The sequence below is a fragment of the Meleagris gallopavo genome, chromosome 6, assembly GCF_905368555.1.
Source record: "Meleagris gallopavo chromosome 6, MGAL_WU_HG_1.1, whole genome shotgun sequence".
Classification (NCBI taxonomy): Eukaryota; Metazoa; Chordata; class Aves; order Galliformes; family Phasianidae; genus Meleagris; species Meleagris gallopavo.
This window is the reverse complement of record NC_139409.1, coordinates 18,400,754-18,421,652: the sequence shown is the minus strand read 5'-3', so window position 1 is coordinate 18,421,652 and position 20,899 is coordinate 18,400,754. Positions and strand designations below refer to the sequence as shown.

Below are 20,899 nucleotides of genomic sequence, written 5' to 3'. Positions count from 1 at the left end.
TTAGTAGCGTTATAGTTTAGGGTCATTGTGGTTGGAAGTCATTCCTGTTAGCTTTGTTAATTTTGTGTTCCGTATGATACTTACATCTGCATACTAGTCCAGTGCCTCTCTTATTTATCTCACTGTTTCTCTGCATGTTTATTCATTTTAGAAATATACAGAAAAATCTTTATTCCATTACTCTTTTTAGATATCTAGATTGCAGCAGAGTCCTCAGAATCATCAAATTCAGTACCTCGTTATGTTTTTACTCCCTTCAGAAATAAATTCATTGTGTTAAAGTGTTCTTTCCGCATGTGATAGACTATTTCAACAAGAATACCTAACTATCCTAGTTAAAAATCATAAAGGATAGAAAGTTTTTTTTTTTTTGAGTTCCTCCAACACAGTAGTTCAGCTTTTTCTGTGTTGCTGCCTTGTAAATCATTGTTGACTTTTATCTCCTGTTGTGATAAACATTGTTCTACTGCAGGAGAATAAAATCTACTTGGAAAAACAAGGGCAAAGCATTATGTGAAGTATCAACATAGACATTTCAGAAATGCCTAGAATACAAAGTATATTAATATTTATGCCTTGCAATGAGTGAGTGCTCTAAAGGGTTTTTGAACTAATCAAAAGTAGAAGCTTAGTAGCAGTGCCCAAGGAGTGCTTCTGGGTTGCAAAGTGGGGAATGACTGGACTTATGTATCTGAGAAGTGAGAAAAGAAAGACTGTCATTCTTGGCTTATAGGCAAAGCCTAGAGGGGAAAGGCATCTAGCCCTTGGTGCAAAAGCCTGAGCTTAGTACTCCAATGGTGGCATCCAGTATACCACTACCATTAAATGATCCAGTGCTTTACAGAAAGTAAAGGCAAACTGCTTGCTTGCCAACAAGAAGAGTGTGATGGAGTAATAAGGGTCACAGATGTGACTGTAATGTACCATGATGTTCCTCCTCTAAAGCTGCAGTAACACTTTGGTAGTCTTTGGTCTCCCAGAACAAACATGCTTCCATGTGGATTACAAGCAAAAGCATATCCAGTGGGAATAACTGTTGATCAGTTCTACAGCCCCTTTTTTTTTCCCAATATGACTCCATTTATCCACAGCAATAGTGCTATTGAGAATAGCTTTTAATATTTTTTCTTCGCGTAAAATTTAAACCATATATTGAATCATTCAAACAATAAAGTACAGGTGTTGGAAAAATAGAAAATGTATATAAAACCCACAGCTGCAAAAGGAATGTAAACCAAGAGAGCCATTGCGGAATAACTGTACCTCCCCCATGTGGGCAATCTATGTTGGAATGAAAGTAATTTTTTTCTTCTACACGGTGGCTTGTTTGCTATTGTAACTTCAGCTCCGTTGCTGTGCCCACTCTTCAGTCTTCAGAGAGGTAGGTTATTCTTAAAGTTAATTCCTCTAATGCTCTCTGTGTACTTCAATCACAGTTTTAGTTTTCATAAGAGATCATCAAACTATTGACCTTGATATCCAGTATAAAGTATGTAATGTAGTTATGTCATTACTAAAGTAAAGGCATGCTGTTTTCGTGTGACTTCAGCAGATAGAGGGTCCATCGTCAAGATTTTTTTTTTTTAAATGTTATTTGAACAGTTTGTAAGAGGGAGAACTGTTCCATCCATGAAAGAAACTAAGTATAAATTCAGCCACTAAGTCTCATAGTCTTCTCCTACACATGGATCTGTGTCCATACACCAGAAACAGTAGTCACCTGTGGCTGAAACTTCAAAAATTTGCCCTCCATTTTCTCTCACATACCAGCATGTAGAAACAGATAAGTCATTACTGGTTTATATCATCTTTCTATGCTGCAGAAAATGTTTGTGTACTCTAGGCACTTGGTATAGCCTCCATGTTAGAGATGTCATTTTCTAGGGAAGTCATTGAAAGTATTATGACAATTTTGCTACTATGTTACAGGTTCAATTTGTACAACTTGCTCCTGCTGATGAAATGGTGAGCTATCTTAGAAATATTTGCCCAATAAAGAAATTAAGTTTAGAAGAACTATCACTGAGCTAGGATGGAAATATGATGATTAAAATGATCAAGGAATTCAAATTCTGTAGAAACTGATGAGTTTGTTTTGACGAGCTTCAGGAAAATCCTAGATTTCAGCAAGGAAGTAATGTTGAGACTTCATTGAGTTCAGAAATAAACAAAGGGAAAATTCCTGCTATCTGTGCATGCTATAAACACAGTTTTTTAATGTGTCTCATGCTTTACTTTGTTACCGCAGCATAAATGCATCTTAAAACATCTCTGATTTATTGTGCTATTGTCCCAGTGCTGGAGATAGCTGAAGGACTAAAAGCAAGAGCTGCAAACAGTTTAGGCAATAGTTTTATTCAACTGTCACTGTTGGTACCTATATTTAAATTTTAAATCCTTCAACTTCCTGCTGCACACCAGGGGCACCAACAAAACTAACAGCTCAGTCCACAAGGGGATTTTGCTAGCTGGCTCATTTAGGTTTTTAAGGGAAGTTAAGCAGAATAAGAGCAGTACTAGAAGTACCTTTTCAACAAACATTGCAATTAAGTATCTAAAACCCAAAACGTCTCTAGAGCTCAGATACATTTTTCTGAAGAAATGCCTATAGCGGACTGAGCAGCGAAGTCACTGAATGCCACTAAGTCCCTGCTCTCATTATGCATGACACTACCCTTCCAGAATATTCATTGAGGCACAAAGGTAGTTGAATGTGGATCCTCTGAACTAAAGTCATCCCTGAAAGGAGCCCGGGACCTTAGGTGCTTAACCATGTGCGCTGAAACGCATAACTCCCTTGCATGACTGCAGCTTTGAGCAGCTCCTCCTGGATTATTCTGTGTTATTTTGTGGTACTGATCCACAGAGTGCAAATCTTCCTTTGAAATGTACCCTGGTGCAGGCTGAACAAGTCCCTGTGCTGAGGTCTCTGTGGGAAGTGGTAGCCAGGACTCTGTGCGATCTAGGCAGCTATTCAGACTGTGATCATGTGTGCAGTTCCCAAAGCTTCCTGCAGTCTCAAGAGAATCCTGAACTAAAATGATCAGGGAATCCTATTTCTCCTACATATCCCATGAATGGAAAGAACATCAGTAGTTGGGTAACCTGAATTGTTATTGCTTTGCTTTGTAGAGTCTGTTCTGAGCAAAGTGGAAAATTAGAAATGTGTCAGTGAATAGCAGCAATAAATTTTAAGCTTTTAAGAATTTAAGTTTTGATATTTCTGATCTTTTTCATGATAATTACTGCTCATCTAAGCGGGTAATGAACAATTTTGCATACCATATTGATTACCTGGAAAGTGGAGAAGGGAAAAGTTTTAGGCATTTGAGTTTCTTAAGAAAAAAATATTCATAATTGAAATATTAGGTTATAGTTTTCTGTAGTGTCTTTATGGTGGTAGAAATTAAAAAAAAAAAAAAAAAAAAAAAAAGGTTGTTGCAACCTCTATGAAAGCTTGAATTTACTCTTTTGCTTATTCCTTTAGGAAAAAAAAAAAAAAAAAAATTGAGACCAGTTAACTTTTAAATCTGCATTTACATCTGGAAATCTTGAAAGAGGAGAATAACTGCTGAATCACATATCCTAGCACAGTCTTATGTAATCTGATATACTTATCAGTTTAAAAAGCCATATCCATCCAGAATTACAGTATTAGCACAGAAATAAATATTACATTATCTGACCGCATTAAAACCATGACTTAGAAAAAAATATAGGTCGTCGATTTCATTACAGTGGACAAGATCAGGATCAAAAATAATCAACTGACAACACAGATAGATGAGCTTAATTGTGCAGTGAAGATTAATAAAATCACCTTTGGTTATTTTACCAAAACAATAAATAAAATCAAAATCTGTAAGGTTTTTACTTAGATCTTCTCTATAGACTCTTCAAACATTCTATACGTTCTTATTCACTGAAGTTTTACTGTGGATTTGATGGATGAACCTGGGCATTGCAGTGCAAGGCAGCAGATCAGTTTGTACCATGCAGGGAAGGAGATTTTGCCTCAGCCTGAAAATCTTTTTATTCCATCCTGACATTCATTATCTACCATCTGTAGAGCTCAATTTTCATTAAATGCTGTTATTAAGTGTTTTGGGGGATGGATGTGTGATTGTCCTTGTTGGTTTGTTTTTTGGTTTTTGTTTTTTGTTTGTTTTGTGTGTGTGTGTGTGTTAGGGATATTCCATATTTCAACTTAAAATTCAAAGATGAGAAGAAAACATGCTTCTTTATGCTCAAGCTGTTTTTATTGCAACACCGTTGAGCTGACAGTAGTGTGCTGTTATTATAAAATCAGCTTCAATATCTTAGCCTTTGAATTGCCAAGAAAAAAAAAAAAATGAGACATTTGTATAGATTAAGTAAACCACCAGAGGGAGCATATATAATCCAATCCATGTAATAGTTTCATATACAAATTGACAAGGAAAATCTCATTTTAAATGCTTTAGAAGGGCTAGAGATTTAAAATATAGTGTATTCTGAAAAACAAATTCCATTCTATCAATGGGTGTAATTCATGAATTTGCTGATTATGCTTCTGCTTTGGGCAAAGGAAAGAAATGTGCCCAGACTAACTATCTCTAGAATCTGTATTCTACCAACAGCAATTCTCTATGCTGAAGTGGTTTTATATGAAAATATGTCAGTCTTAATACCTGGGTCTTAATAAGCAGTTTGTTGAATTAGATCAAGTCTAGCCTGTGATAAATGAGGAGTAATGTCAGTACTATTTTTCTAACTAGTATGCTGTTTCTTTCCTGATTACAGAACAATCATATTGAATATCTGAGTAGAAATTCTGTCTCTTTATCAGTCTACTCTGCTTAAACTACTGCATACTTTTCTTTTGTTGAAGAGTTGAGTCACCAATAGGTCATTTTTATCAAGTGCAACAAATGAATGAATGAGTGTGTAGATTTGTCAGCACTGATAGAGATATGAATGAGAAATAGGTCTATACTTTATTGAGTAGAAAATTGTTCCATGCCCAATTTCTTCAAATCTTTTCCAACCTGCTCTTTCTTGATTTGACAAGCTAATTTGAACACATGAACTGCAAGAATGTTAGGAAATTAGCATCCAATAATTGAGAATTTTTTATGCATGGCAAGCCTGATGGGGCAAAGCAAGAAAAGAAAGTGGATTAACTCTGAAACTAAGTGAGCCCCATGATGGTATTGTTTCAGATAGGAAAGTAGCCTCACAAGATGTCTTCTTAAGTGGAATTCTATTTTTAAGACAGTGTAAGCTTCTCACTGAGACCAAAGTCCTTAATTCAAAAGTACCATTGTGGAACATAGAGGTCATAATATGATTTTATGGAAAGTTAGCGTGCAACAAGATTAACTAAATTTTCACTGTGATTCATAAATGTATAAATATCAGCCTCCACAAATGCAGTACTATGAATACAGTTCCAAAATTGTGTGTTTTCTTTTTGCAGAATTCTTTATTATTTTGTTTGCACACACTTGAAATACTGTCTTAAGCATTCAGTTTGTCACTTTTTTCTGCTGTCATTGCTCCTGCTTCCTTTTCAATTTGTGAATAAAATATTACAGGAGCAGTAGTATACTTTGGCTAAGCCATAATATCTCTTCACTTCTCATGCTGATAGCTCAGATGCTGATGCCCACTGGTGCTGAAGTAGCTATGTAAAGTATTACTCAATTGCTGTGAGTTCATGTGTGATAACAGAAATACAAACAGACATACCAGCAGCATCAGGCTGCTTTCAGCCTGTCAGAAGGTCTCTACTTCTTCTAATATTATCTCAGTGTGTTTTATAAAGGAGCAAAATACCAGGAAAAGTAAATGGATAAGAATGAAGTTTGGCCAGTAGGAATGAAGTTGGTGCCTTGGTGTATGTAGCCTCAGACATGGGGTTTTTCAATATCCTTTCCAGTCTTATATATCTGGGAGTACTATAGGAAGCATAGTAGCTGTGGCTTGATGTATGCTCATCTGGATTTCAGAAACTCTGGGCTTAACTCTTGATTCTGTTAAATAATTCTGTGTTACCTCAGCTGAATCCGTCCTATGTTCTATTTTCTCACCTCTGAAGTGGAAAAGGAAATATTTTCCCCAAAGGTGACCTTCACGTCTTTATTTTGAAAAAAAAAAAGAGAAAAGTACCTCTGGAGGATGTCTGTGTAAAACATTATAAAGTAGTTTTCAAAATGCAATAAGCCACTTTTAAAATTTATTTAACAAGAATTAAATGTAATGTGAGGCGAAAAATTGCATTCTACAATTAAAGAAAGAGATCATTTTGAGTAGTCAAAGATAAAAATAGTTCAGAAAATAAAAAACATGTAAAAGTAAGAAAGTGAGGATAATTGGGCTAGTAAATATCCAGAGTGTAAAATATACCCAGAAGTGCTTCAGATCAAGTATAGCGTTTATCAAAAATAAATTTCAGTATAGCTCCTTCCCAGAGAAAATGTTCAATGGTTATTATTTTCTACTTATTCTATTGGTAAATCTGGTACCATAATCTCACAAATTTGACTCTGGATCCCTCTTACAGTCTCCTTTTCCTTCTAGTTATTCAAAGCAGACCATTAGTAAAAACTTCTTTTTTATTCCTTATTTGCTTTTCAGCACGTTTCCTTTGTTGTTGTAAGTGAAATTAATATTATAGAAAAAAAAACTCCTATTCTTCTTTAATCAGAACACTGATAATTCCCATTTAAACTAGGATTATTTCTTTGTATTTAAATTGAAAATAAAACTTACCTCTTTTAGCCCACTTCCATTCTTAGACTCTTGCAGCAGCAAGAATTCTCAATGAGAGTCCTTATTTCTTAATGACTATCCTCTTGTTACGTCAGAGTTATGAATATTATCTCGTTCAATTTCTTTCACTGTATAAGACAGCTTCTTTACAACTGAAAGAAAAACACTTTTTAACAACTTTGCACTTCATTATTTACACAATGCTTCAGAATGCAATGTATTTTATTTTAGTTCCTGTCCTATAAAATTGTGGAACAATCATCGGTTTGCAGATTGCCTGCTGGGATTTGTGTCAGTAATCTCTTTGATCATCCTCGTCATCACCTGTATGATGTAAATTTTGTGATATGAAACGCTAAGATGATGATGGAATTAAGTAGTACAGGCATGAATATTCTGCATCAGATATTCACTGTAGTTTAGTAATTATTTTTTTCAGAAGCATTACTATACTACAGACTATTTGTATTGCTGTATATTTAAAATCTGCTTATTAAGCATGTTGCCTTAGCTGTTCAAGACCTGTTCAAGAGAAGAATTGTAACAACCGGGTAGGAACAAGTCCTCTAAACTATTCAAAAAATCATCCTATTCCAAAATAAATTTTAATTAAGCAAGATATTTTATGACAGGATAAACAAAAATAACATATTTATGCTTAAATTTAGGTATATGATTGAGTATATTGAGCTAGTTAAGTGCAAATATTTTTTATAGACCACATACAAGGGCTACTCTGAATGTAATGCCTCCTATTTTGTTGGCCCATGATGTCAGATGCAGATGTTGGTGGAATGGCAGTAGAGGTGCAACCTTCCTGCTAGTATTCCATTACATTTTGTTTCCATGTAACAGATGGCAGCAGAGAGGCAGTCTGACAAAGTGGTGTCTGACATGGAAGTGCATATGAGGCAAAGAAGTGGAACTGAATTCCTCAATGCAGAAAAAAAATGGCACCTATTGACATTCATTGCTGAACATTTATGGAGACCAAACAGTGGATGTGAGTACAGTGAGATGATGGGCGGTGCATTTCAGCAGTGCTGTCTGCAGTGAGAAAAATAAGACAAATTCTAGACAGCCATGCACTGCTGTTGCAGAATGAAATGAAGAATGTCTCTATCAGCTCATCAGCATGAGTTAGGTAATATTGAAAATATATGTTTTGTATGTTGAAAAAAAAATAGTGTTCAATAGCTGAGAACTTGGTCTATCAAATAGTGTTTTCATGCTTCTTGTATATGTTCTACTTTCCTTAGAAATAAATAGGAGGCATTACTTTCGGAGCAACCTACATAAATTCATACTGCATTCACTCACAGTCACACTTCATTTGATAAAATTTTGTGTCTTCCAAGAGAAATTGGAAAGTAACAAAGTAAGGGAAGTACATTAATTTTTCCAGGCAGCATTATGTGACAAGAAAGTGATATTCTGGGCATAGAGGAACTAAAATGGAGTCTGTTTTGCAGGAAACAAAGACAAGTGCAGACTGAGAGCAAACAGAATATCTGATATATTTTCTTCCCCAAAAAATGCTGATTGTTTTATCTTCACTTGAACCAACACGTCTAGCATTTAATTTTTACTTCCTTTACATCATCATAGTCATTCAGAATGGAAGTACCCTCAGCTCCCTCAGCTTATGAAGAAGTTCTACTTTAAAATGTTTTAATTCTTCTCTCAATTAACTCAAAAGCCCAGTTAGCGTCATCATTTCTTCATTACATTATGAGACTTCTTTTGTGGTTAAAAGCAGAAAAGAGTTCTATCTGTTCAATTTTCCACTTAGTTTTTCAGATTAACTTTTATTTAGAAGTCAGTAAATATTTTAACTCACCTAAATAATTACACAGTATTTAAGAAATTATTTCAAATTTCTGGAATACTCTTCAGTTCCCAGAAATCCATAATATATATGCTGTTACAGATATTCAGGGAGAATAAAAAGGGAATAGTATACTTAAAGGGTACATGTGCATTTTAATGTGCTATTGGTTGTTTTGATACTGGCTCAACCTGGTGAAAAGATTTTTCCATCCAGACTTTGTCCCTTCCCAATAATTTTCCATTATGTTTCTAGCTTTTACAAGTTAAACATTGATGAGTCTTCTGTGTAAAGGGTGTATGATTTGTTGTTTTTATTAATTCTCATTGAACTCCCTTAAAAGGCAAAAAGCATAGAATTTTGTCTCATGCACTTAATGAGCACTTCTAGTCATTTAAATATTCTTTGCCAAACAGAGATACATAGCATCTGGTAGATCTGATGACATCGCCATATTTTTCTAGCTATATACAGTCCACTGGAAGGATTCTGACATCTTTTATTGTTATCTACACTCAGCTGCATTAGTTATGCAAAATCATTATTGTTATATACATGCAAATACTTTAATTCTTCATTTGCTCCCTGGACCTGTACTGCCAGGTTCCACAGAAATTCTGGAATTCTTTACGTTTCATGAATGTCCCTATTCTCATTTCATAGAATATATTTGTTATTGCTTTGCTAAAAGCGAATTTGGGTCATCACTTGAAAATGAAGTTGTTATAAAATGGCCATGTTGACAGATGGCATAAATGGCATAGCTAATCAAATCTGCTGCAATGTTTTAATGTCAGTGGGGAATTATCGGCATGCTACTAAATGAAGGTCTTAAAAATGCATTCAATAGAGCAAGTGATGGATTGAAATGAGAGTTTTCAGAGTTCTAACCCAGTGACACAGCAATGGTGGGAGCCACTACATCTGAAGTCTTACTGACATATGCCTCAAAAGAAGTTGATGAAGTTTACTTGGAACCAAGGGCATCTAGTTCCTGTTTGGACTCATTATTGTATCAATAGAAAATGTTAAATAAACAGTGTGCAGGATTTGATGTATTTTTCTCTGAGGTAGATCCATTTGAAAAATATCTGATTTACATGTTTGAATGAGCCATTCTAAAAAATGAAATCCTGCAATGTTATTCGCCACAATATTTCAACCATTTGGTAGAAGAAATTCAGAACTTTGTATGTTTGCATTTGTGATTAGTTTTTATTCATTTAATCTTTGGAACTTTAGTTTAACACTATTTAGATATAAGGTTAGGTCTAAGATAAAGGTTCATTGATCCCTACTAAATGTACTGTTGGGTCTGAGTTAGCATGCGTATGTACTTGCCATTGTTGTAGGAATTTATGAAGTAGTTCAATATTGTATCTAAACATTGGACTTCATTTTCAGATGTTCAGGACACTCATAAACCCATTAGATTTTAGACAGAGTAGTATGAATGAAATACAGTGGATTTGTTAGTGTTCAGTGCATCTGAAAATTATACAATTTCTCCTTCAAGACAGAAGTTACTAATTAAGACTTTCAAACATTATGCTCTACTTGTACATGGAATGTCACATAATTCCTTTATGCTTAGCAAGGTTCTCCTTTTTCTCTCAAACATTTATGGAGGCAGAAGACCCCAAAGATGGGGATAGAGTTCCCAACAAAGAACTCAATTACTCACTAGTCACAGAATCACAGAATTGTAGGGCTTGGAGGTGACCTCTGGAGATCATCTAGTCCAACTCCCTGCTTAAAACAGTTCCCTACAGTAAGTAGCACGGGAAAGCATCCAGGTGGGTTTTGAATATCTACAGAGAAGGAGAATTCACAGCCACTCTGGGCAGCCTGTTCCAGTGCTCTGTCACCCTCAGAGAAAATAAGTTTTTTCTCATATCCAAATGGAACTTCCTGTGTTCTAGTTTGTGCCTGTTGCCCCTTGTCCTTTCACTGGACACCAGTGAAAAGAGCCTGCCTGGCCTCCTCCTCTTCACAGCAGCTGTTCAGATATTTGTAAGCTTTGATACAATTCCCTGTCAGTCTTGTCTTCTCCAGGCTGAGCAGTCCCAGATCTCTCAGACTTTCCTCATAAGGGAAATGCTCCAGACCCCTCATCGTCTTTGTAGCCCTCCACTGGAATCTGCAGTAATTCTTTGTCTTTCTTGAACTGGGGAGCCCAGAACTGGACACAGACAGCAAGGAAAAGGAAAAAGACTCTTCGTGTTTGTCAGTATTTCTGTACTTTAGTAAGGAAATCTCTATACTTCTCTGTGATACTTTTCTGCTTGAGGGTTTTTTTTTCTTTACTGCAATGGGCTTTTGGAATAGTCAGTTGCTATGAAGTGAGTGATAAATGACATCTGTTAGGGTTGGATGTGTTTCTCTATTACCATTACAAAAGGTGGAAGAAAGATCAATGCAAATATATCTAATGAGAAAAAATGTTTTTTCATAATATTTTGTCAAAGATGTAGATTTTGCTTGGAATAATTATACAGAGAATTTTGTAGTACCAAGGGATTTGTTACAATTATTTATATCCCCTTTATTTCTATAGAAATATTTCCAGTTCTCCATTCTTCCAAAGTAGACCATGTTTCCTGTGTTTGTCTGGTGTGTATTAGCATTTGGCATATCTTGGCATGTTATTGAGAATGAAAAATTACAACAATACAAGTAACTGTAATAGTTGCCTTGTTTGCTTGCTTTGTCTCATTAAAAAACAAGTGAGAAAGTTATTCGCTGTCCAACCAGGTAAGTTATGACTGTGGGTGCCAAATAACATCATCTGGATATGCAAAAAAGTTAAAACCCTAACTGGGAAGAATAACTTTCAAAGCAAGGCATTATGGTTCAGTTCTCTAGCAAACTAAGTTACTATATAAAAACAGATATCATTCTTGCAAAATGTTGTTTGCCACTGGAATCATTATAATAAAACATTACAAGTTGCCTTGAAATTTCTCTGTCACATGTTGCAAATAAGAAAGAACATTGAAAACAGTTTATTAACCTCACCTGATATGATAAGAAATATGCATGCATCTAAATTTTCTACAGCTAGTGAGGAAGTAGAAACAGCTATATAGTATTCTCAAATTGTCTTGAACACTGTTCAGTGGAGCTGTTATCTAAAGCCATGAACACTGATCTCATGCTAACACGTGTATCTCGATGTCTCAGATCACCTTGCCTGATAAAAGAAGTGACTGGTTCATTACATCCTTTGTAGGACTGCATTTTCCTGGCTAAGGAATCTGGACAAAAATAATTAACCCAATTTACATCCATATGGCTGACATCAGACTTAAAGATCATATGACTCAGTGCAGCCATAAGTGTAATTATCCTGTGTAAGGGACACATTCTTATTTAAAAAATGTAAATAAAAAATCTATAATAATAAATCTCTCACTAAAATGCCATTAACTGAAATGGATGAAATGATTAACTCGTATTGCAAGCAACAGCCTCTTGAATAAAAGTAGTACCGCAGAAGTCATATGGATTTTAAAATCATATCATTTATTTATTCTTTCCATCATTCTCTTCTCTTCCTCTCCTGTCCTTTTGTGTTTTTGTTTTCCTCCTATTTCCATCTGGACAACTTATATCTATTTCATTATTTAAAGATGCTCCAGTGGATTCGACCGTCACCGGCAAGACTGGGTAGACAGTGGCTGCCCTGAAGAGGTATGTGAGTAGTCCTCAGCCTATTAGAGGTCTTTCATATGTTTATGATGCTTTTGATTATCAGATTAGAAAGAAGGGTTTCAAAGCCAAAGACACGCTGCATATATTTTTATCAAGTGGACATAAAGTAAAAATATTGTAAATTAAAAATAGAAGTACCAGAAACAGTACATTTTAATTTCTTTTCATGAAGTAGGAATAAAAGAAAATGATACCTGATGCTGGAAGCGGTGAACTGACCTACTCTAAAAGAGGCACCTTAGGGTGCTCCTGCACCAGAGCAGTTCATTTTCAAGATTTTTAAGATAAATATCTTATTACTGGTTCTTTCCCAGTGTTATTTTTTTCCCAACAGTCAAAAGATAAGGTTTGTGAGAAGGATATAGACACAACTGAAGCACCGCTGTACTCTACAACCACTCTTCAACCAACTACCACAAAGTTCAGAGTTTTAACAACCACCAGAGGATTCACCAGCTCACAGCTGCCAACCAGCCTACCCACAGAAGGTGAATTATGTAGACTGATTTAGCCTATAGTACAAATATGTCATTTAAAAGTCTAGAAAATATATTTTCTCTGTGTTCATGTTCCTTTAACTACCAGGCCATATTCCCAAACCTGCTGAAATTGATAAGATCCTGTTAAAATTACTGAAGAAACATCCAGCACAGAGTTAGTGAATTTTGGATCCCGTTGTGTATTGTATTTAGGTGAAAACTGGAGATAACTCACATTAACAACGTCTTTGAATTTTTCTGGTTTAGTTTATTCAGTTAGTTGACAGTGTCATTTTCATGTAGTGCTCACTGTTTCTATTGCTTCTGAGCAGAATTAGCTGGGTAAGTGATGGTATGTCTGTTTTCATCCTTGTTTCACTGCTGCTTAAATCTTCCCTTTCTGTGGGAAGATTCCTGCTTTCCTGCTTCTCAGGAAAATTCAGCTGAATAGAAAAGTTTACCCAGATTAATCAAATGGCAACTATGAAATAGAATAAAGCAGGTGGGAGATGTCTTTGGAATTGTATGCTAGCATGTAAGAAAATACCAGGTGTGCTCAGAATTTGTAAGTGGCACATGACAAGACTGTAGACTGTTTTAAGCTGTAGACATTATAAATTGAGAATCTACTGGTAAGAAGATTTGGTTTTGTTCACAAGAGAAGTTTAGAAACTGTAAGCGCCAGATTTGGACTGCAGAATTTTTGCCATATGCACACCTGCTAATATTTTCTTATGAGAAAAGGAATATGTAAATAAATAGGATGATTTAAAATTGATAGGCTTTTCTGTAACTCTTAGAAGGAATTATTTTAATTGTCTTGTAGTGGTTCATGCAGTCCTTACTGTGATGAATGCTCAAAAATTAATATGTAATGAAAAGGAATTATTTTTAAATGCTATGGAGTGGACTGTACTGCCTTATTTAGCAGTATTTTGAATTCTCCTTTACACTGTATCAGACTCATATGAAGTAAAGCCTTCCTCACTATAAGAACATCATGATCTCTCTCATTGAACTAAGTACCAAAACATTTTTTAATTGTGGGAGATGTACAGCATCAGAAAGAAAATAATTCCTAAGACAACTCATGATATAGAAAAATGCATTTTCTTACAGCTAACTTTGATTTCCTTTATAGATGATACCAAGATAGCGCTGCACCTAAAAGATAACGGAGGTAAGAGATGATTTTTTATGTATGTAAATAGTGTCAGTGGCTTGTCAAATTACACCCCGCTGAACTTCATTAATCAAAATCAGGCTGTAGAAAAGGTTCTATCAGATTCCCAAGGGACTTCAGCCTTTCACAGTTCTACAGAAGAGCAGAAGGGCAAATAAGCTTAGCAACTGCTTAGTAAATTAAATATTTACAATTTTCTCTGTAAGACTTTAAGAAAACAACAGGTTTAATTAGCTTCAAAAAAACGTACTAAGGACAGTTTAACTGAATTAATACAGTTATTGACTGTAGTTCTGTATTATAATAATACATCGTTTAGATGTCTTAAGAGAGGACGTGATGCTAGTTCTAAATAATATATCACTGTGAGTGACTGTGGGTCCCTCTGAAAGTAATGCTTCTTATTTATTCTATGGAAATGACAACAGATACAAAGAGCATGATAATACTGTTTGATAGAGCTAATTCTCAGCTACAAAACAATAGTTTTCAACAGTCACCACCATTAGCTATGCATTTTCACCAGCCACAAACAAGAGCCTGGATACCATGCTTGTCAAAATCTGTACCAGCAGCAGAGGTGGCCCATTGTCACCACTCCTGAAATGCACCTCCCACCACCTTACTATGCTCACATCCACTGTTTGGTCTCTATGAACATTCAGTAAGCACTGACGAATGTCAGTGGGTCCAATTTTTTCAGTGCAATTTTTTAATTCAGTTCCACACATTTACTTCAATGTCAGATGTCATTCCGTCATCCTTCCCCTTTGCTGCCATCTGTCACATGGCAACGAAATGTAACGGAATATTGGTGGGAAGGTTCAACTTCTACTGCCATACCACCAGCAACCACATCTGATGCTGTGGGCCTGAATAATAAAATAGGAGGCAATACTTTTGAAGGTGCCCTTGTAGGATTCAGTATTACTAATTAATTTACAGTAGTGAGTTACTGTATAACATTTTATTGATAAAAACATCTATTTTATATCAGTATGAGCAGAGATCTCGAATTCCTCCATGCACATTCCCCTCTGCGAGTTAATATGGCCACTTTGACTCCCTAATGTGAAGACTATGTTAAATCAAACTCTGGAATACTCTTGTCAACTTCTCTGTTGGTTCAAGAACTGATAACTGAGATTTATTCCTTCTTCCTTCATGGCTGATGACATTTTGCTATTAGTTAGAAGGTGGTTTGGTCATTAGATGTAGGCTGGGTCTGTATTCGCTTGCTGAAGAGAATAGAAAGATTTAGGTTGATATGTCCAGGATTTGGAACAGTCAGTCAAAGCAGAAGTTGATTTTCTGAGCAAATCAAAATAAACTGCATTTCCACTGGTATAAAGGGAAAGATTATTGGCAGTGGTTCCCTTTCATCTGAGGCAGGGGATTTTGACATGAATTTGACACAGAAATAATGCCCTGGAATAAGGTCATCTATAAAGTCAGGGAAGTACTGTTAGACTCTTTGTCTATGGTAATATCCCTGAATCTTTCTCTGACTCTGCTTGAAATCAAATGGCATTTTATTTTGTTGTGAAAAGTACTTCAGTGCTTTTAGAGATCAATAAAAAAGGTGAATCAGCAGTTCACTCACACATTTCCCCTCTGTTCTGTACATAAGCTGTCTTCCTAGGTGATCTAGACCCATATACTCTCTGCTTGCAAGAAGTCACTCTGAAGCAGGCAGCTTGCCTGGGACCAGGCAGCTCTTCACCTCAAGCACCTCATCAACATCTCAAAATAGTATGCTGTTATAGAAAAAATAATTCAAAAGTTACACCTTAAAAAAGTATTTCTGTTTTTTCTCAGCTTAGGAATTGCAACAGAACTACCTTGTCCAATTTCTGAAAAGAAAAACCCCTGGATGTGAACTAAATGATGAGCACTAAAGTGAGGAGTGTCTATGGTCTGTTTGGCAAAGTAATTTTCTAGGGTCTGTGATATCACTCTTAAGTACAGAAAGTCTGTTTACTTGCAGAAAGCTGCTGCATTTTAGGACAAGCCAACAACTGATGTGATTATTAATTTCCATTAAGCTGTTTCTTTCATTGTTGAAATAAAATAAGAAGAAGAAGAAGAAGAAGAAGAAGAAGAAGAAGAAGAAACTGACTTAACAAAGAAGCAAAGCAACACACCAGGATTTTAATCTGGGAAGTTCTTTCTGATGATTCTTCAATTATGTATTGAATTTACCAGTGACCCCTAAATTAGGCTCAGATAAAATCTCTGCAGCTGTAAGCATGTTTTTTAATTCTCTGTGATTTGTCAGCCTTTCCTAAAGAGTAAATTCTTTCAGGACAAAAATACAGGGTTTTTTCTTTCTTGGACTTTAAAACTCTAATGAAGGGGAGTCTTGTATAATGGAAAACCAAAGCTTTATTGGATCGATGATGGCCTACAGCTTGATGTGTCCTTGGATGGTAGCTGTCAATATCTGGTTGGGCAAAAGAGGATTCTATAGAACTTCTGCATCTCGCCTCTGCCTGGAACTTTTGAAAGCACCTGTTATAAAACAGCAGCTAAAGTTAAATTATATTTCAGACTTAGGTCAAAGTGCGTGGACATTTTAATTATATGAGAAATCAATTTGCAAGCTAATGCTGTAATTCAACCAAGTCATTTCAGGCATGTTTTAACAAACTTTTCAAATTTGCTTGTTTCTATTTTTTCTGTATTCCCTCTTTCTTCATAGACACTTGATAGATGCCTAGTAGATACATGTCTAAACCAATTTTTAATATGGTTGGTATGCCATCGTGATATTAATTGTACCTTAATTCTCTTTAAAATAAGAAGAAAAGTATTTGTAAAATTTAAGATATATCCAGCAGAACAAATGTATGCTTTTGTTATTAATTGTAATTGCAGTTATTATTTCATTTTTCTTATACCACAGCACAGATGACTAAATGGTTTAAAAGCCTAATTTTTTCATAAAAATTGTGAGCAATTGACTGTGACAATACAGTAATACAGTATTTTCTTGTTGAAAACTGTTTGGTGGATGATTTAGATGATTGGCCAGCACATCAAGACATTTCATTTGACCTTTTTAGACACCTTGTTGTGACAATTTGATTTTTATAAGTCCCTCTCAATCCTCCAGCTTTATAACTCAGAAGAAAAATATGTGTGTTGGACAATAAGTGCCTGGAAATCTACCTTTTTTCATTCATCAAAATGTATTACAAAATCGCTGTTGCGAAAAAAGCAAAACTATGCAAAAAGACATCTACCTGTTTTGTACATTTATGAGCAAGTCCATTTCAGCATATGTAGGAAAAGGAAATGTCTATATCCTTCTGCTTGCTCTAGTTAGTGTACCTTTCAAAGATGGTCTGGATGTAAACGTTAGTAGTGTACAAGGTTAACATTAGCGGTATAAAGTACGTAATTTTAGTTTGGAACATTGGGAAACAGAATAGGAAATCAAAATCAAAATACAATCCCAAGTTTTTGAGTCTTGATAAAGTACTTTTGTAGATCTTAAATACAGTGATAAATTTTCCCAGTGCTAGATCTGTCTCTAATTTCCCTTAAAAATTTCAGTCTTCCTACCATAGGAATTCTTGACAAATTGTGAAGAAGATTCAGTCTTGTTTTTTTTACACTGCTCTCCAGCTAAGTGATCTTCAGCTAACTAACACTATTTCATGCTTGATAATAATTATCTAACTTACTTTTTAATAATATGTTATGTTTCTAAATGATCCAATTCAGTATGATACCACATAAGTGTATATTATTCAACTGGAGCTTTCCAAAGCTGAGAACATACTCTACAGCTTTGGAAAAGCAGCAGCCTCTGATATAAATACTCCACCTTCTTTGGAGCTGGAAATGTATTTTACATACACAACAGCCAGTGTGCAGCACTGGTATTTTCTAAAGCAATCACAAATAGAAGGTGCAGAACTCTCTTTTCTGCTTGAAAAATAGAACCACAAATTAATAATCTTTTATTTTAGGACATTTAACCTGGGAACACTGACAGATTGTGTTCATTTGTGTTTATTTGTTTGACACTTTGGATTATATTTAAATGTTCCTTAAAACAGGATAATTGTGTCTTTTCCAGAATTTCTTGTATCTTCACTGTATCCTAATTTTGCTGTCATCATCTTATTATAGTTATAGAGTATGTTAAAAAATCTAATATTACTCTGCAGAAAGTCAAACAAATAAAACCAGAAGTTTTCCAAAGTAGTGCCAATAGAATGTATCCTCTATAAAGGCAATGTCGCTTTCTGCCTCTAGCACAAAAGGACATTTTACATCACACTGGGCATTATGCACCACATTAGCTTAAAGAAGCATGATGTTTAAACAGTTTAGCTAAAACAGAACAACTGTATGTAGACATCAACTTACATTTAATTCTGTCTTCTTATACTGATTTATTTTGTCTTTTGTTTTCTATGCCAAATGTAAAATGATATAGGGTACCTACTCATATCATTTGTGTAACCTGGTAAATTTTTGCTCTCTTGGAACTAGGAATTCAGCTGTATTGCCAGGCCAAATACTATGGTAAAATATTGAGCTTTGTAACAGCTGATGTTACCTAATATTGTAACGGATTAAATTGCTTCAAACTACTCAGACTGAACTGAACAGCAATGAATGATAATTGTTGCAGGAGTAGGTGATATTTTAGGGTAGAAGAACATAAATCCTTAGCTAACACAGCTATTGCTGGCATTCTGTTTGGTATTAGTGCATTCACATCCACTTGCTTAGTGCACTAAGCAATCAATCAATCTCGGAGAGAGTTACTGAGTTGCCCGGATTCCTATAGAAAATTGATAGCAATTGGACAGATACTAGATTCAGGAATTGTGGGTTACACTTCATGATATCCTCACTCAAAGACCACCTTTCATTCCTTGCAGCATTAGCTGAACTAGGACTTTATAAATCATCATGATACTAAGAAAACTGTAGCAGTGGATTAACTTCAAAATATTAACAAATGCTAAGGGAATGAACTCACAAAAACAAGAAAATCATACTCTATTATCATGAAGAAACTGAGTCCAAAGCATGCTTTTCCTAGAAGAGGTAGAGAACACACTGTTTTGGGGATTTCTCTGAGCCTCCAGAGAATTCTTCCCACTATAAATTCAAGTCTTCCCTCCCACAGTCACTCTGCATAGGTCATTAATCTTCTGCTCAGAAATCTGCTTTATATATAGGGAAAAGAAAGCTTAGCTTTGGACAACCATATACCTGCTTCATAAAACAAGCAGTCTTCTCATAGACTCACATTCCAGGTGTAAGTGGAGCCCCAAAACAGGGTAAAAAATTCAGTGTCTCTGCTGAGCTCACATAGGTTGTATCCCTGTGAACTAAGCTGTCTTGAATATTACATCCTTCCTCTTGGCATATGAGCACAAGCTCACAGTCAGGCAAATAGAGCAAAGCCATACAGCTTCCTGAACCTGAATCTGTGGATGTGAGTTAGTCGTGGACCATGTAAGAGGCAAGAGAGTTTCTGCTATTTGGCTACCCAAAGAGGAAAATAAACACATGCAGAGAAAGTGTTGCCAAATGGCTTGTATGGATTTCTCATGCAGAAACATCTATCACACATCCTGAAGCTCCTTGATGAGAGAAATTCACACATAAAATGGTCCAATGCCAGCTATGAAAAAAGAACGGTTGTGGGTGTAAGGATGGCTGAATGTAACCTAGTTAACAGAAGTATATCAGGCGGATAGCAGGGATGGTAGTGGAGAGAAGGATTTGACCTGTCATGTTCAACCAAATCAGTACTGATTTTCCTGAAGTCAAGGTATTCCAATAGTGTCAGTGATGGACAGTTTTGTTACCCTGAAATGGAACTTGGAGAAGGGGAGTAAATTGCTTTATTTCTCACACAGATTACTTCTAAAAGGTTGAGTATATATTACCTCTTTTGTGATATATAAGATGGTGTCAGTCCTAAGCAGTACATGCTTTCATTGTTTATATATAAAATGTATGTAACTAGCAAAAGTTAATAAGTAGCAAAAATCCAGCAGCCAACTAAGAAGTATAAATGGACTGATAAAAAAAAAATCAGCTTTCAATATGTTACACTTTCCCTCACAGCTGAGGACTTCAGACTGAGATATCTTGTATAGAGTGAATTAGAAAACTTTCAGGTGTCTAATGGACAATGAGATCCCTATGAACAATATATTAAAAAACAAAAGCTTTTCAAAAGCTTTAAATAACCTAAATGATGCATTCTTTAAGGATCATCAAGTTTCTGTGATCCTATAATAATATTGCAGTTGGAAACTCTTGAAGTATTGGTGCAAAAAGATCCCCTTTCACATTTCAGTGACATGAGAGTTTTCACAGAGCTCCAATTCAAGATGATTACTGTGAATCAAGTGAAGCATTTCAATTAGAAGCATGCCCTTTAACTGTTCTTAATTCCACCTAATTTTAGATTCTGTCACCAGGTACTGGCAATTTTTTTGGTGGGCTCTATAGAAATATAATCTACCACTTTAAGCTTTACTATCATACTTACATGTGGTAAGGGTTATTAATGTTATATATAAGCACATCTGACATTCCTAAGCCAGTATTTATGGGATACTACTCTTGTATTAGTATTAGAAGCATGGCATAAATCTACACGAAATGTTCATTACCTAACATGTAAATTGTGGAATGCAAGAGAGTTCCAAAGTTAACAACTAAACAGTTTAAAAGATGGCATGTTTACCTTAAAAAGAAAAAAAAAAAAAAGGAAGAGGAAAAAAAAAAAAAGAAAAAAAAAACCTGTCTTGAGCTTCTCTACTTTTTAATCTATGTAGTGCACACTCATAAGTATTACGCATAAGAGTGCGTAAGTACTGTAGATGTGGTTATACTTGAACCAGCAGGCTTTTCCACTTTGGCACTGTTTCATCTGTTGGAATGTTTTACTGGGCTGGT

The 20,899-nt window shown here is 35.3% G+C and overlaps 1 protein-coding gene across 2 annotated transcripts in view; it reads left to right on the top strand.

The window, feature by feature from the left end:
* PLXDC2 (plexin domain containing 2) overlaps window positions 1-20,899 on the top strand; it is a 232,235-nt gene that overhangs the window by 194,669 nt on the left and 16,667 nt on the right. The window contains exons 10-13 of one of the 2 annotated variants that reach the window (XM_085227302.1): window positions 12,214-12,274; window positions 12,630-12,783; window positions 13,916-13,954; window positions 15,776-20,714. In XM_085227302.1, the coding sequence (XP_085083428.1) occupies window positions 12,214-12,274; window positions 12,630-12,783; window positions 13,916-13,954; window positions 15,776-15,780 (259 nt within the window). In that variant the 3' untranslated portion in view covers window positions 15,781-20,714. Of the gene's footprint in view, window positions 1-12,213; window positions 12,275-12,629; window positions 12,784-13,915; window positions 13,955-15,775; window positions 20,715-20,899 lie in introns of those variants that run through there. The other variant, XM_010712710.4, reaches the window with a different exon arrangement.